General features: G+C 59.0%; 1 protein-coding gene across 3 annotated transcripts in view; it reads left to right on the forward strand.

The window, feature by feature from the left end:
* Positions 1–8721: 8721 nt before the first annotated feature.
* Positions 8722–15332, forward strand: part of Scarb1 (scavenger receptor class B member 1) — a 57037-nt gene continuing 50426 nt past the window's right edge. For 2 of the 3 annotated variants that reach the window (XM_027921334.2, XM_027921333.3), the window contains exon 1: positions 8723–9037. In XM_027921334.2, the coding sequence (XP_027777135.1) occupies positions 8912–9037 (126 nt within the window). In that variant the 5' untranslated portion in view covers positions 8723–8911. Of the gene's footprint in view, positions 9038–15332 lie in introns of all 3 variants that reach the window. The other variant, XM_071616030.1, reaches the window with a different exon arrangement.

Consider the following 15332-nt stretch of genomic DNA (forward strand, 5'->3'; position numbering starts at 1 on the left):
GATGCTCCCGTGGGCCTCTGGAGGCCATGGGCGAGGGCCCCTGGGACGCCCTTGTTAAAGCTGAGTGACCACAGTCCCTGCCATGGTGTCCGGCTCCTCCCCTGGAACGTGCCAGGTCATTCACACGCTGGGCTTCCTGGGCGGGGGTCTCGGCTGCGGCCACCGGGCGCTGTCACCGCAGCAGGGAGGCTGCTACGAAGGGGGCTCGGGAACGCGCAGGCGCCAATAAAGCTCCACTCACCGGCTCACGGCCCGGCCAGGTGCAGCCTGCGGGCCTCGCTGCCATGGTACTTAGACCAAGGGACGCTGTTCCAGGGACGCTGTTCCAGGGACGTTTTCATCACCGACAGGGTGAGCGTTAGGGCCATGGTGTCAGACTGTGAGTGGGCTGCACTGTTGTCCAGCTCTCCTGGCGGTGCCCGAGGGGCTCGCCACGGTCCAGCTGTGGTTCACGCGTATTCTCAGGCCACAGAGGAGCACCTGGGCTGGGGGAGCACCTGGTGACCAGAGCAGGTACCAGGGCCGGAGGCCTTGAGCCACTTGTGCAGATCCCAGGCTCCCTCATAGAGCGAGACCCTCCCGCCCCCTTCCAGGGGTGCTGGGAGCCAGGGAGGCCGCCCCCTCCTCGGCCTCTGCTCCCCACTCGGCCTCCTCCCTGCCCTGCCTGGCGCCTTTTCTCCAGGGCCCTGAGCTGCTTAGGGAAGCTGACAGGGCCTCCTCTGTCACAGCTGCCTGGGCTCCTTGTGGGCCTGGGGACAGTTTTGGAGAGCCCAGGCTCCCATGGAGGCCTCTGGCCCTGCGGCCTGAGCTGGGGGGCAGAGGGCTCTCCGCTTGTCCTCCCCAGCCCTGGCTCCTTCCTGGCTCTCCACTGCAGGCCCAGATCCCCGTCGGGCGTAGGCTTTTGTCAGTGGTCTGCTTTTTCCGTTTTCACCCCCTTCAGGTGACACTGGGCACATTCTCACAGTCAGGTAGCCATCACCACCGTCCATCCAGAGCTACTCTCCCTGCAGAAACGCAGCCTGTGCCCAGGACACCCCCACCCCCACCCGGGGCCCAGCATCTCCTCTCTGCCTGTGACCTCTCTGCTCTGGGGACCTCCCTCGATGACTGGCTACGTCAGAGCCTGCTGTCCTCGGGTTCCCTGGGCTGGACGAGGATCTGCATGGACAACCTCGGCTCTTGTCTGCACTCCTTGTCCGTGGATGGGTACGAGGCTTGCTCCCACCGGCTGCTGGGAACCCTGGTGTCGGAGGCCTGTTTCCGGTCCTGCCCTCTATCCCTCTAGGTACGTTCCCACCAGGGGACTCTCTGGGTCGGCTGGTAGTTCTGCTCTTATTTATTTCTCTATTGGTCCTGGGAATTGAACCCAGGAGCGGTTTGCCACTTAGCCACACCCCCAGCCCTTTCTACACAGGGTCTGGCCAGTTTGCCAGGGCTGCTCTCAAACTTGCAATCCTCCTGCTTCAGCCTCCCAAATTGCTGGGATCATAGGCGTGAGCCACCACACCTGACCCGTTTTATTTATTTATTTATTTATTTTGCACCAGGGATTGTACTCGGGAGCACCAGACCACTGAGCCACCTCCCCAGTCCCATTTTGTAGTTTTATTTAGAGACAGGGTCTCACTAAGTTGCTTAGCACCTGGCCATTGCTCAGGCTGACTTTAAACTTGAGATTCTCCTGCCTCAGCCTCCCAAGCCGCTGGGATGACAGGCGTGGCCGCCACGCCCAACCTGACTTGTTTTGGATTTTCAGAGAAAAGCCACCCTGTCCAACGCAACTGCTCCTCTGCCCTTTCCGTCGGCTAGGCGAGGTCTCTGGGCCCTGGCCAGGGCTCGCTGTCTTTGCATTTGTCCGGAAGCCGTCCTCATGGGAGCGAGGGGGTCGTGGAGGCTCTTTGTGTTTCCCTGATGGTCAGTGGGGAGGCTCAGCCTTGGAGGTCTGCCCACAGGAGGCCCCCGCGTGCCCGCCCCCACTGTCCCCTCTGAGGGTCCAACAGGCTGGGGCAGTGTCTCACAGCAGCCAGGGGGTGGCTGCTGCCCATGGGCATTGCTTTCCCCTTGTGCAGTGGGCGGCCCCACACAGCTCCCAGGCGACGAGGGCCCCCCGCAGAGATGTGCCCAGGACAGTGAGGGCCAGGAAGTGACGGGGTGACTAAGGAGGGTCTCTTGACATCCCCCTATGCTCAGGGAGCCCTGGGGTCCCTGAGACGCCCACCCTGGCCCACCTTGCCCTGGCACCCCCATCACCGGCACCCTGGCCCTCTAAGGAAGGTTCTGGCCCATTTACAGGGGGTCGTGGAGGCCTGAACCCCACTCACCAGCTCCTGGTCTGCTCCTAGTCACCCGCAAGCTTCCATCCCATGGCACCCTCCCTGCCCCCAGCCCCCAGCCTCCTGTCCTCTCCTCCTGTCCCCTCCTCCTGTTCCCCCCTCCTGTTCCCCGCCCCAGCTCCTGGGCATGTCAGCTTCTGGGCAGGAAGTGGACAGCACCTGGGAACTGGAGACCAGAGGGTCCAGGGCTCCCTATGAAGGTTGAGGCAGTGGCGGGTGGCACTGTCCCAGAAGGGACGTGGTGTTCCTCAGGATTCTGGGGGTCAAACAGGCAGTTCTGTCTTGTCATAGTGGCTGGGATGCTAAGGTGGCAGGAGGGTACCAAATGGGCCTCACTTGGGCACAGGTGGCAGCGGGGCTCTGAGGGCCCAGCTCTGCCCCCGTGGCCGGGTTCCCCGCATGCCAGTGGCTTAGTCAAAGACGGATCCAGGGCTGAGAGAAGCCACTGGTTTCTTGAGGTCACGTAGTGTCCCTTCTACCACCTGTGGTTGGTGAAAAGGGTCACGGTGCCACTTGGGGCGTCTCATCTACGCGCTGGGGGCAGTTCTTCTATGGGGAGCCAGCTGCAGGTCAGCTTCCTGGGGAGCAGCGCAGGACGGGGGACTGGACGGTGATTCTGGGCCCATCCTTGAATGTCCTCTCACTCTCAGGCCCTTCTAGAATCTTCCTGGGGGTGTGTTTGCCAACGTGAACCCCAGCGGTCAGGTGTGGTCGGCTCTCCTGGAGACTGGGGTCCCGATGCCCTGCCCACCACGGACCCCATGTCCCTCCCCTCCAGCCTGTGCCACTTTGCTCTGTTCAATCTGTCCAGTTCCTCCTGGTCCCCCTAACCAATCACGCGACCCAGCTCCCCAGGACGGCGGCGCCTCCGCTTTTACGCCTGACTCCTGAACAGCAGCCAGAGGGTCGCAGTTTATTATTAAAGAAAAGAAAAGAAGGGGCTGGGGATGTGGCTCAAGCGGTAGCGCGCTCGCCTGGCATGCGTGCGGCCCGGGTTCGATCCTCAGCACCACATACAAACAAAGATGTTGTGTCTGCCAAAAGCTAAAAAATAAATACTAAATCTCTCTCTCTCTCACTCTCTTTTAAAAAAAAAAGAAAAGAAACAAACAAACACAAAAGTAGAGGAAATCCCCTGTGAGCTTGCTCTCTCCAGGACCCATTTTTCAGACCCGACAACAAGCCGTTCTTGTATTTCTCTACTTGTCACCATCTCTCGTCCTCTTTTTCTCTTTCGTGACTCGTTTGGAAGCAGACTCCATCCGGGTGGTCCTTCTCCCCTGCGTACTCCAGCATCGCCTCTGGAGCGAGTGGATATTGTCCTGTGGCCCACCAGACAATGGTATCAGTGTTCCAAGGTGGCTCCTTGGCCGAGCACCGCCCCACGGCCCCAAGAGGAGAGGGGACCCTGTAGTTCACTGTCCAGACGCGGAGACCTAAAGGGGGTGCTGTGGCACTCTGCGTGGGGACGGGGTATGAGGAGGGGCTCTGAGGCCCTCCTGGGCCAGCTCGCCTAAACCCCCGCCTTCTCTCTAAAGGAATCAACTGCTGTGTCTCATCAGCACCGTCTCAAGTCTGTGCTTACGTGGATTTTGGGTTTTTTTTGGTGCTGGGGCTGGAACCCAGGGCCTCCCGTGCGCTAGGAGGCTACCGCTAAGCCCCCCACCCCCAGGCGTGTTTTGAGTGTTTAAATCTCTCCCTCCCCCCCTGCTAAAAAGTAAGGCCCACCCAGAAAGGACCTGATGTGGCTCCCTGTCCTATCTCCATGCCCGCCTGTCCCCAGGGGCAGCTCCCACACCAGCACCTTTGTCCTGGAGACTGTCTGTGCTGGAGAGTCCGCCTCACCCGTCCCCAAGGCTGGGGCAAAGGTGAGCTCACTGCCAGCCTCAGTAGGGGAGGCCCTCCTGGAGGCCCGCTGTGGTGGCCGGCAGGGCAGCAGCTGGGGGAATCAGGACTCCCAGGGGCTCCCTCGCCCAGGCTGCTCTGCTGCCGAGGCCGGGCCTCCATCAGCGGTTTACCTCACACAGTTCTGGAGGCTAAAATCCAAGATCAAGGCCTGGAGAGGTTGGCATCTCTTGCTGCCACTTCCTGTTCCTAGATGACGCTTCTCACTGCTCCTGGCCCCGGTGAAAGGCCAGCAGCCCTCTGCAGCCACCTTCAAGGGCCTGGACGCCATTCCCAAGGGCCCAGCTTCTAGCGCCATCACATGCCACTTAGGGCTGGACAGAAGCCATTCAGGCCACAGCATGAGGCTGGGGGCCCAGCAAGGGCTGAGTCCAAGGGCTGAGTTGAGTCTCCCCAGGGGTGTGTGGGGCATGAGGTGCTCCCCCGGCACTCAGGCGTTGTGAGGGACAGGTCAACCTCCGAAGAAGACACCCCAGGAGCCGCTCGCACCGACTTAGGCAAAAAAGGAGCTTTCTCCTTCTTTGGGTGCTAGGGACTGGACCCAGGGTGCTCTACCCCTGAGCCACATCCCCAGCTCTTTTAACTTTTTTTTTTGAAGCAGGGCCTCACTAAGTTGCCTAGGTTGGCCTTGAGATCCTCCTGCCTCAGCCTCCCAAGGGGCTGGGATCACAGGTGCGGGCACTCCACCTGGCTTTAATGGTGTGGGTTTTTATGACCCTATGTGTCCAGTATTGTCATTTCACACTGAGATCAACATAAGAATATCGAGTGGCCTTCTGTTCTTCCCGTGCTGGGCCTTTGAATCTGCTGTGTGCAAGACCTGATCACGGGCCGGGGAACCACCACACAGTAGGTGCGCAAGCAATCCAGGCTGCGTGAATCCAGGAGCAAGGGTGAGCTCCTTCCCCCGCACTCCATCCTCGTGGTGAGCCCAGGGCAGTGCAGCTTGGATGGTCCCCACTGGGCACCGAGAGCATACGCAGCTTGCCCTGGGCCACCACACTGGGCAGCTAGGCTCCCCGGCTGTGGGCAGTTCCTAGCCACGGCTCCGAGGACCTCCTGTCTGCCCTGCACCATTCTAGGAGTGGGGCACAGGAATGTACAGAACAGATTCCTGTTCCTTTGACCTTTTGTCACTCTAGAGGAGGAAAGGAGGAGACTCGGTGAAACAAATCAGTCTGCGTGTGGTGTGGCATGTTGGACGTGGCGGGTGCTATGGAGAAACAGCAGGAGGGAGACAGATGGGCAGGGTGGGGGTGGCCTGTGATTTTGAAAGGGCGGATAGGAAGCGAGATGTCTTTGATAAGGTGACATTTGAGCAAGAGCTTGGAGGGAGGGAATCTCGGGCTCTGGAGAGATGAGCTTCCTGTTGTGGGAGCGTAAGTGTAAAGGCCTGAGGCAGGGGCAGGCTGCAGGTTGAGGAGCTCCCAGTTTGGGTGGGGCTGGAGCAGAGTGGGGCCGAGGGGAAGGTGAAGTCAGGGTGATGGCGTTGACATGGTGGCCTTGGCGAGGACCAAGGCTTTGATTCTGAGTGAGGTGGGAGCCATGGCAAAATTCTTCTTCTTCTTCTTTTTTTTTTTAAATAAGTCTTTGTTGAGATACAATGTGCGTGTCATAAATCCACCCATTTAAAGTTTACAAGTCAATGGCTTTTAAAAATATTTTTATTATGTTTTTGTGTTTTTTAAATACCTTTATTTTTATATGGTCCTGAGGATGGAACCCATTGCCTCCTACATGCTAAGCAAGCGCTCTGCCACTGAGCCGTAACCACAAACCCCAATGGCTTTTAGTATATTCATAGTCGAATACCATTACCACAATCACTTTGCTTTTATTTTATAGTGTTCCTGGGGATCTAACCAGGGATGCTGTCCCACTGAATCACTTCCCCAGCCCTATTCTATTTTATTTTGACACAGGGTCTCACTAAGTTGCCCAGACTGCTCAAACTTTCGATCCTCCTGCCTTGGCCTTCTGAGTCGTTGGGATTACAGGCATGTGCCACCACATCCAGCACTACCATCAATTTTAGAACATTGTCACCACACCAAAAAGGGACACTGTGACCCATGAATCGTCACCCTGCATTCACCTGAGCCCCTGGCAACCACGAGTCCATGTTCTCTTACAGCCTGCCTGTTCTGACACTGTGTGGAGGTGGAACCCGCCTTCAGTTCCAATCACTTGGTCTGTCCCCGGGCCAGCAGGGTTGGGCTTCACCCTCCTGTGCTGAGGGCCCCGTGTCTCCTCAAGGCTTCTCTCCGCCTTCTCCCTTCCTAGGCCGCCCTCCCTGCCGCCCAAAGCCACGCTCCTCCTCAAGGCCGCGGCTGGTCACGTGTGTCTGACACCCTTTCATCTCTGCCCATCTTTCTGGTGAAGTGACAGCACCATGGGGTGCCAGGTCACTCTGGCCCTGGCCTTGGGTTTTCTTAGGTAAGCGCCACGTACATTTGGTCCTTGAAGACTCGATGATACGCAGAAGTTGGCCTGGGTGGTGGGGTCAAGGTGAGTCGGTATCAGGGAAAGGAGGGAGTCGGTGGCCGGCGGCCGCTCAGCTGGCTGGCCAGTTCCCAGCAATCACAGACGTCACTGGGAATAAAGCAGCCCCCGTGGTGGAAGGCTGCGGAAGACCTTGGAGTTCGATGAGAGTTATTTTAATTAATTAATCAATGGTTACTCGATTAATTAAAAGTTAATTAATTAAAAGTTAATTAATTGAGTCTTCAGCCGGTGGTGTTCCAGGGGCTGACACTGGTGGCAAAAAAGAACGGCTTCTCTGAGGAGATAAGTGAGACCTTTCAGACAGAAGCGGGTATTTGCTGGAGGCGGTGGGAACTCCCAGTTCCAAGAGAGTCCACCCTGAAGCTTCTGGGAGGAGGACAGTTAGCCGGGGAGGGGCGCAGGGGAGTGTTCTAGAGGCGAGAGTGGCCAGGCTGGGGTGGGGTGGACAAGGGGAGAGGGCAGGAGGTGAGGCAGAGAGGGAGCAGGAGCCAGGTGATGTGGGGTCTCAATGATGCTCCCACACATTCCTGACACCGTTCTGAGCAGGGTCTCAGATCTTCAGCATGACTGTCCTTGGAAAGCACCTCCACCGTCCCCATTGTACTGAGGAGGAAACTGGAGACAGGGAGGGCCCAGGACTCTGGGGTGGGAAACCTCAGAATACAAGTTTCTCTGAGCCTGCCCCCATCTGACGGATGCCACAGCCTGGCCCTGTCCCCAGCCCCCTGGTGTAAGTTGGGGTGGCCCTCTTGGGGCACTATACACATCGGGTCTGCAGGCAAGGCCAGGGCATAGTAGGTGCTCAAGAAGTGCTGTCTTGGGCCAGGACAGGCTGCCTAGGGGCTGTCTCCAGGGTGGCCTGAGCTGCACAAGGCCTCGTCCTGAGCTTTCCATTGAGGACTGGGCCTGCCTTAGCCAGGGGACACGACCCTAACTCAGAGTCTTGCCCTCTTAGTAATCCCACCCAGAAAACGAGGGACTGACCTACATGAGGGACCCCACACTCATGGTCAGCAGGGTGCAGGCCAATGAGGGCCGTGGAGGGACCTCTCCATCTGGGGGCAGCCGCCACTCTGCACCAGACAGTTGTTGGGCACAATTTTGTTTCCTTGGGGGCACTGACCAACTAGTCACTTGGTTAAATAACTGTTAATTAAGGACTTTGGGGAACTGCCCACATTCATCCGATGCCCTGCTCCCCTGGCTTTCCGAGTGGCACTGGGCGCCTCAGTTTCCTCTGTGACACGGAGCTTGTCCCTGCTCTGCGCAGAGGGCTGGAGAAGCTTCCGGGTTCACTCTGCAGGGCTTTTGCGGGACATTCTCCCGCAGGGCAGTGCCCCGGGCTAGGCACTTGGTGGGGCGGGGTTACTAGCGCCGTCTCCCGGGGGCTGGCGTTCTAGGTGGGCACACGGTCAGCAGGCGGAGAAGCAAAAGATTACACGCGGGTGGTGCTGGCCGATAAGGGTGGGCGCTGTGCTGCACAGGCGCGCGGCAAGACCTTTCTGATAAGGTGCTTCGAACAGGCGGGTGTCTAGGGACACGATTCCGATGAAAGGGTGCACAAAGGCTCCGAGGCCGGGGTCAGCTCCCCAGTGGGCCTGGTGTAGGGGCAGTGAGGCTGGGCGTGTGCATGGGGTGCGGGCTCCGGAAAGTGGCGGTGGCGTGGGGACCAACTCAGAGCTCTGTGCTCCCGGGCGGGCGGTCCGTTCCCGCTAAATGTGAGCAATGACAGCGATGGCAGGAGGAGGGGAAGAGGAGGAAGAGGAGGAAGAAGGGGAAGGAGCGAGGGGGCGCCTGGCGCGACCACCACCCGGGGACAGCTGGCCCGCGCGCCCCTACTAGAGCCAAGGCGGTCGGGGGCGTGCCCGGAGGGGGCGTGCCCGGCGCCCCGGCCCCGCCCCGCGTCCGATCCACGCCCCGCCCAGCCCCAGCCCCCGCACCACAGGCCCCGCCCCCGCCGCGGAGCCGCCCGGATCCCAGCGCCCAGGGCGGCCGGGGCGGGCCATGGCGCATAAAACCGCTGCCCACCTGCCGGGCTGCTCCTCTGCGCGCCACCGTCCCGGGCCCTCCGTGCCGCCGCCGCCTGCGTGCTCGGAGTCCCGCCCGTCGCCTCTGTCGCCTGGTCGGCCCGTCGCCGTCCCCCCGGGCGGGCGCCTGGGCGCGCAGACATGGGCGGCCGCTCCCGAACGCGCTGGGCGGCCGTGGCGCTGGGAGTCACGGGGCTGCTGTGCGCCGTGCTGGGCGCCGTCATGATCGTCGTGGTGCCCTCGCTCATCAGGCAGCAGGTCCTCAAGGTGGGTGAGAGCGCCCGGGGCTCGGGCCGCCCAGCGCGGGGCAGTAGGGCCTTGGGGCAGCAGCTGCCCACCTCCCCACACCCTCACGGCCCAGGCCCGGGCGCTCAGGGTCTTTGCTGGAGGCACGGGGCCTGGGTAACCGACCACTCGGGGCCTGACCTCAGCCTCAGGGGTCTGGGGCCCAGGACGGGTGAGGAGCAGGACCAGGCTGCCCGCGGTGTCGCCTGAAGCTGCCCACCGCCGCCTGTGCAGTGCCGGTGACATTAGGGCTGCGCTTTGCCTGTATCTCGAGCGCCCACGAGGACAGGATGTGCTGCTGGGGCTCACGTGGGTGCCCAGCCCACAGTAGGTGCTCAGCAGGGTACCCTCCCCCGCCCGGAATCTCCCAGAGCGACCCTGCTCAGGCGCCGAGGGCTGCCCTGTCCCCCTGCTGCCTTCCCGGCTCCGTAGGCGGGCTAAGCCGCTTTTCTCCCCAAATGCAGGCGGAGGCAGGCACGAGCCCTGTGCTGGCGGCCTGAGCCTCCCCTGATTCCAGCCTTACACGTGGTTGCCCTTTTACCCAGGGAGACACACTGGGTGTCGCTGGCCTTCAGACCAGCGGACAGGAGGCGGTGGCTGGCCTTCAGACCAACAGACTCTGCCCGGGCTGGCGGCCTGTTTGAATGAGCTGGCCTGAGCGAAGGGCCAAGAGATGGCAGCTGTCACATTAGAAGTGCCTCAGAGCTTTGAGGCCACTGGGCAGCGCCTGCAGTGCCCAGGCAGGAAACTGAGGCTCACCTTTCCGGAGCCTCCCAGCCCACCCTGAACTGGGGTGAAGGGAGGGTGTTGCCAGGCAAGTGGACGTCTTTCCCCCCTTCCTCTGCTTCTTTAGGAATGGGGACGTGCCCGGTGCATAGAGCGTGAGAGAGCACGAGCAGGAAGGAAGGACACATCTGTTTAGACGTGTCTGCCACTTCTTGGGACCCCGCAGGCCTGGAGGATGGAGCCCTGTTTGCTTTCTCTCGGGGTCTCTGGGAGAGCAGTGGTGCTCTCCGCTGTTTCCTCTTTTCTGTTTTTTGGGTTTTCCAGTCTTGCCCCATGACATCCTGTAATCTGCTTGCAGAGAAGCCCTGGTCACCTCGGAGAGGTGAAAATACAGAGGTCACCTCGGAGGTGGCGGGAAAGCTCCTTCCCTTCCTCCTGGGCAGCTCCAGGGTGTTCTGTTTTGATTTGCAGAGTAGCGGCCAGCCAAGCTTATCTCAGTGACAGCCTGTGGTTTCTGTAGTGCCAGGACTTCTCCTGTGTCACAGCGTCTGCCCAGGCTGTCCGCTCCTGGAGAGAGCCTGTCGTGCGCGGGGTGTGAGCCGGTGGAGCCGTGCCAAGGGCACCTGTGTCTCGCTGGGGGGCCTCGGCATAGGTGGATTCCGGGGGAGACTGACCCTCATATCAGGGTGCTTTTTTTCTCAGGCTGTGGATCGGGTGACGGAGGTCAGTGGGTTTATGTGCTCACACGTGCGTGCGTCCCCAGACTCCCTCCCGTTCCCTGGGCTTGCAGAGAGGCGGACCACGTCATCCTGAGCCGTCCTGGAACTCGGAGCTCCAGGCTCAGGGCTGGGGGAGAGCCTCCCCGCACCCCGGCCTGAGGATTGGCTTGGGGCTGAGTGGCGTGAAGGCAGGAAGACTGCGAGACACGCCCAGCCCAAGTCGGCTTCTGAGCAGCCCGGGCTAGAGTGGCGGCCAAGGGCCTCGTGGAAGAAGAAAGCCTGTGTTCAGAGGCTGAGGGTGGGACTCCAGGGTGGGAGGGCGCCTGCCAGGGTTTTCTTTGGCCTCCTATGTCCATGTGCCTCTGAATGGGAGCCTGTGTCCGGCTCTTTGTTGGTTAATGCTGTTTTTGTTGATTAAAAAAGTTCATGGACAAAAGCATGAATACTTGCTTATAAAAATAAAAACTCATGGCTGGGGGTGTAGCCTAGCCGCAGAGCCCTTGCTCAGCACTTGCCCTGGGTCTGGTGGAGCACGGTGGGAAGAAAAAGTTCAAATGGGGGAAAAAGATAGTTCCCTTGTTTTACTTCCCACTCTGTGGAGTGGATCCTCCTAGACCTTTATGTGTATCAGAAACACACGTCCACACATTAATACATAAATCCAACTGTGCTCTGTGTAAATATGTTACCATTCGTCTTTCAATGTAGTAATATTACTCCAGGATTTCTCCCTGTTGGAACATGTGTATCTTGTGTTGGAACATGTGTATCACATGTGTATCACGGTGTCGTTTTCCTTTGAATTGGTGAATATTTGTTGTCCTGTTTTTCTCTCTCTCTCTCCCTCTTTTAATTTTAATTTTTTTTTTTTTTGGTGCTGGGGATTGAACCCAGGGGCACTCTACTACTGAGGTACACCCTAGTCCTTTTTTAAAATTTTGAGACAGGGATTTGGTAAGTTGCCTAGGGCCTTGCTAAGTTGCTGAGGCTGGCCTCTAATTTGTGATCCTCCTGCCTCAGCCTCACAAGTCACTGGGATTACAGGGGTGCCCCACCGCGCCAGGCACCTGTTGCTCTGCTGACTGATAATCTTCTCTGCTACATGTTGGTGAGTCCGTACCTCTGAGTGTATCCAGCACCCCTCCACAGCATGGATTTCTGCAAGTGCAGCTTCTAGACCCAGTGTGTGCCCAGTCGGTGTTGTGATAGTTACTAGCAAATCTCTCTTTTTCACACATAGGTGAGGGAGTGTCCCTTCCCCTCCAACCAGAGATTTTTTTTACTATCTTTTTCTTCTTTTTTGGGGTTCATCTGATGAGTTGATTTGCATTTCTCAACGGGGTTGAGTAGGTACATGGCGCATATATATATATATATATATATATATATATATATATATATTTTTAGTTGTCAATGGACTTTTATTGTATTTATTTTTATGTGGTGCTGAGAATCGAATCCAGTGCCTCCCACATGCCAGGCAAGCACTCTGCCACTGAGCCCCAGCCCAGGCCCTACGTGGTGTGTTTGAGACGCACATGGGTGGCAGACTCCTGGGAGAGCGGGCGGCTGCGATCTAGCTGGCTGGGGACCTCGGGCCTCTCAGATCTGCTTTGCCTCCCAACAAGATTAGCGGGAACAAAGGAGATTAGAGTGTGTGGACGGCTCTGGATGTACCCCGGCCCTCCTGCCCCACTGACAGCCGCCTTGTGAAACCCACAGAGGCCCTGGCTCCCCTCCTTCCTGGAGATAAGCTGTCTGAGCCGCGGCTAAGGTCAGGCACTTGGTCAGGAACGCGCTGGGCAGCAGCTTGTGGTGGGCAGGGTCCCGAGCACCCCCAGCCCAGTCGACTCTTCAGTGGGGAAGTAGAAAAATAAACCAGGAGCTCTTTTGTCCAAAGGATTTCTGGGCAAAAATTAGAAAGCAGGAAGTGGATGTGTACATTTCAGCCCAGTTGCTGAAGCACCCTGCTAAGGGACAGAAAGTCTCTGGGGATTTATGATAAAACAACAACAACAAAACTACTCAACAACATTCTGTATTTTCATTCACTTTCTCTCCCCTCCTTCTTCCTTCCTTCTTTTTTTTTTTTAAATTTTAATATTTATTTCTTAGTTCTCGGCGGACACAACATCTTTGTTTTGCATGTGGTGCTGAGGATCGAACCCGGGCCGCACGCATGCCAGGCAATCACGCTACCACTTGAGCCACATCCCCAGCCCCTTCTTTCTTTTTTTGAAGTACCCGATTCACCAAGGGTGCTGTATTGCTGAGCCCCATCCCTAACCCCCCCTGCCCCTTTTGAAAGAAATTTTTATTTTGAGACAGGGGCCTCACTAGGTTGCTGAGGCTGGCCTCCAACTTGCAATCCTTCTACCTCAGCCTCCTCAGTTGCTGGTGTGGTGTGCGCCACTATGTCCAGCAATGTTGTGTATTTTCAGTATGCTCATATTCGTGCATTCAGAAGCTTGGACACAGGTGTGGAAGGGTATGCGCCAGCCTGACAGAGCTGGTTTCTCCAGGTGGGGAGGACGGGATGCCTGGGGGCGTGGCCAGAGGAAACTATTAAAGGCAGGGCTTTGTCCGTGATGCTCCTTATTTTGTTAATAGAGCATTCATGCTTTCTGTGTTTAATTAAAAAAAAATTACATAGCTTTCGTTAAAGGATGGCCCAAATGCAGAGCATGTAACAGAGGGGCCCCGGCACTGAGGTCACAGGGGAGATCGGGTCTCCTTTCCCCCAGGGGTAGGGTGGGACAGGTGTCCACAGTGGGGCTGTACTTGTGAACGTCTTGGCATCCGTTTGTGGGGCTCCCTGTGTGCGGGGCAGGAGTCACAGTCCATCTCCAGATGGCTTTGCTGGTGTGTGTGTGTGTGTGTTTGTGTGCGCGTGCGCGCACGTGCGCTTGCGTCTGTGCTCCAGGCGGGGGTGGGGGTGAGGGGTCCTGCATCCCCTGCACCCAGTTGTCCCTCTTCCTGGCCACCGTCCTTGATGATGGGCCTTATGACCTTCTCCCACATCCAGGAGAGAAACCGAGTCCCAGAGTCCTCCAGTCCCCGCTGTTCTCCTTGAACCCAGGGGCGCTTCTCCACTAAGCCACGTCCCCAGGACTCTGCTTTCTATATTTCATTTAGAGACAGGGTCTCCCTAAGTTGCGGAGGCTGGCTTGGAACGCGGGGTCCTCCTGCCTCACTTCCCCAGCCGCTGGGGTTTCAGGCGAGGCCACCCGCTGCTCCCCGGGATCAGCCTCGGGGCCACTGACCTTCCGGCTGTGCGGGCCTCCCCTGCCTGGGTCCTCGTCTCAGTAAATGGCATCTCCGTTGGTTTCCAGGTCCCCGTTGCCTGCGGGCTCCTTCGGGACTCCCCTGTATCTCACAGGCCAGCAAATCTCAGTGACTTTACCATCAGGACACCTGGACCCTGACCCCTCCTTATCATCTTGGCCCTGGCCGCCCTCCCCTCCCGTTGGCGGCTTGGACCTGCACTAGAGTCCCGACTCCAGGGAGGCTCCTTGTGTCATTCCACCCCTCCCCCACCCAGCCTCCTTCGTTCCCCTGTTCCCCTTTGTCTCAGCCCTGCCACCCTGTGTCCTGTCTGTGTTCCTCCCCCACCCCCGGCCTGCTGCCGCCTCAGTGCCTGGACGCTCGTTCCCAGCTCATCTTGGTAGCCTGCCCCTGGCTTCTCGAAACATGGCCCCATGAGCATGTTTATTGGTGTCCTCTCCCTTCCTCCCTCAGGAGCATGACGTCTGTGGGTGGGGGCTTTATGTCACGTCCCTGCGGTGTCTCGGGGGCAGCGCTGTGCCTGGGTCATGATGGATGGAGCAGGCAGTGCGCACTTGATGTCAGGCTGTGTCCCCTCCCGCCTCCTCAGGACCAGTCACAACCTCAGACTCTGTTCTCCCCACGTCCCTCCGCAGCAGCCACCATGGGAGCCCGGGCTGGCCGTGGACTGAGCTGGGATGCTCTGTGTCCTTTGCCGGTCAGTTCAAGGTGGGCTGATGGCGGAGGACAGTTAGGGGCGCTCCTTGTGCAGCCACAGGCTCCATGGTTCACCTCATTTCACTCAGTAGGGAAACAGCCGCCGCCTCTGTTTTATTGAGGGGTCGCTGATGGCAAGTAGCTGGCCCTGGTCACCCAGCTGCAAGGATGGAGCCGGAGACCTCCCAGGGAGCCCGGCTCCTGAGCCACAAGGGGACAGCCTCTTCCCTGTCTGGTGTCTGCTGGTCCTGCTTGGTCCGCATTGGCCCTGGCCTCAGCCGGGTGGCCCTTGGGTTTCTCTGCATCGTAGCCGGCAGCGGTGGTCAGTGGTCACAGGCCCTCCTCCTCATCCCCCGCTGAGGGCCCACGCCGCCTTCCCGGGTCTGGAGGCAGATCCAGGAGCCCGTGGAGGGGAGGCCCTGTCCTAGCAGCTGCCTGGGCCCTGGGAGGAGGCTGAGGGTCCCGCCTGGGGATGGTCAGGGGACAGGTAGCCCCAGGTCGTGCCCACAGGTACTTTCCTGTGTCCTGCCCACAGGTCCTAGCAGCTGGGGCTGCTGGCCAGCGCCTGCTTTGTTCCCTCGAGGCCATGTGCTGTCTCTCTCGCCCCTGCCCAGCTCCCTGCACGACATGAGTGGCTGTGTGTCTTCCATGTACGTGGTGGCCATGGGCACGGGACGTACGCACACCTGCACCCTCGGGCAGGACATGCCCCACGGCTGGTGTGTCCATGTGCCGGGCGATGCCCATTGCTGCCTGGCTGTCCCTCCAGGAAGCAGCGGCCCTTCCTCGAATGACTGGGCAGCTGTACCCAAGCCGATTCACCCTGGCCAGCGGGAACTTGGGAGCTCATT

The sequence above is a fragment of the Marmota flaviventris genome, chromosome 1 (genome assembly GCF_047511675.1).
Source record: "Marmota flaviventris isolate mMarFla1 chromosome 1, mMarFla1.hap1, whole genome shotgun sequence".
NCBI classification, from domain to species: domain Eukaryota; kingdom Metazoa; phylum Chordata; class Mammalia; order Rodentia; family Sciuridae; genus Marmota; species Marmota flaviventris.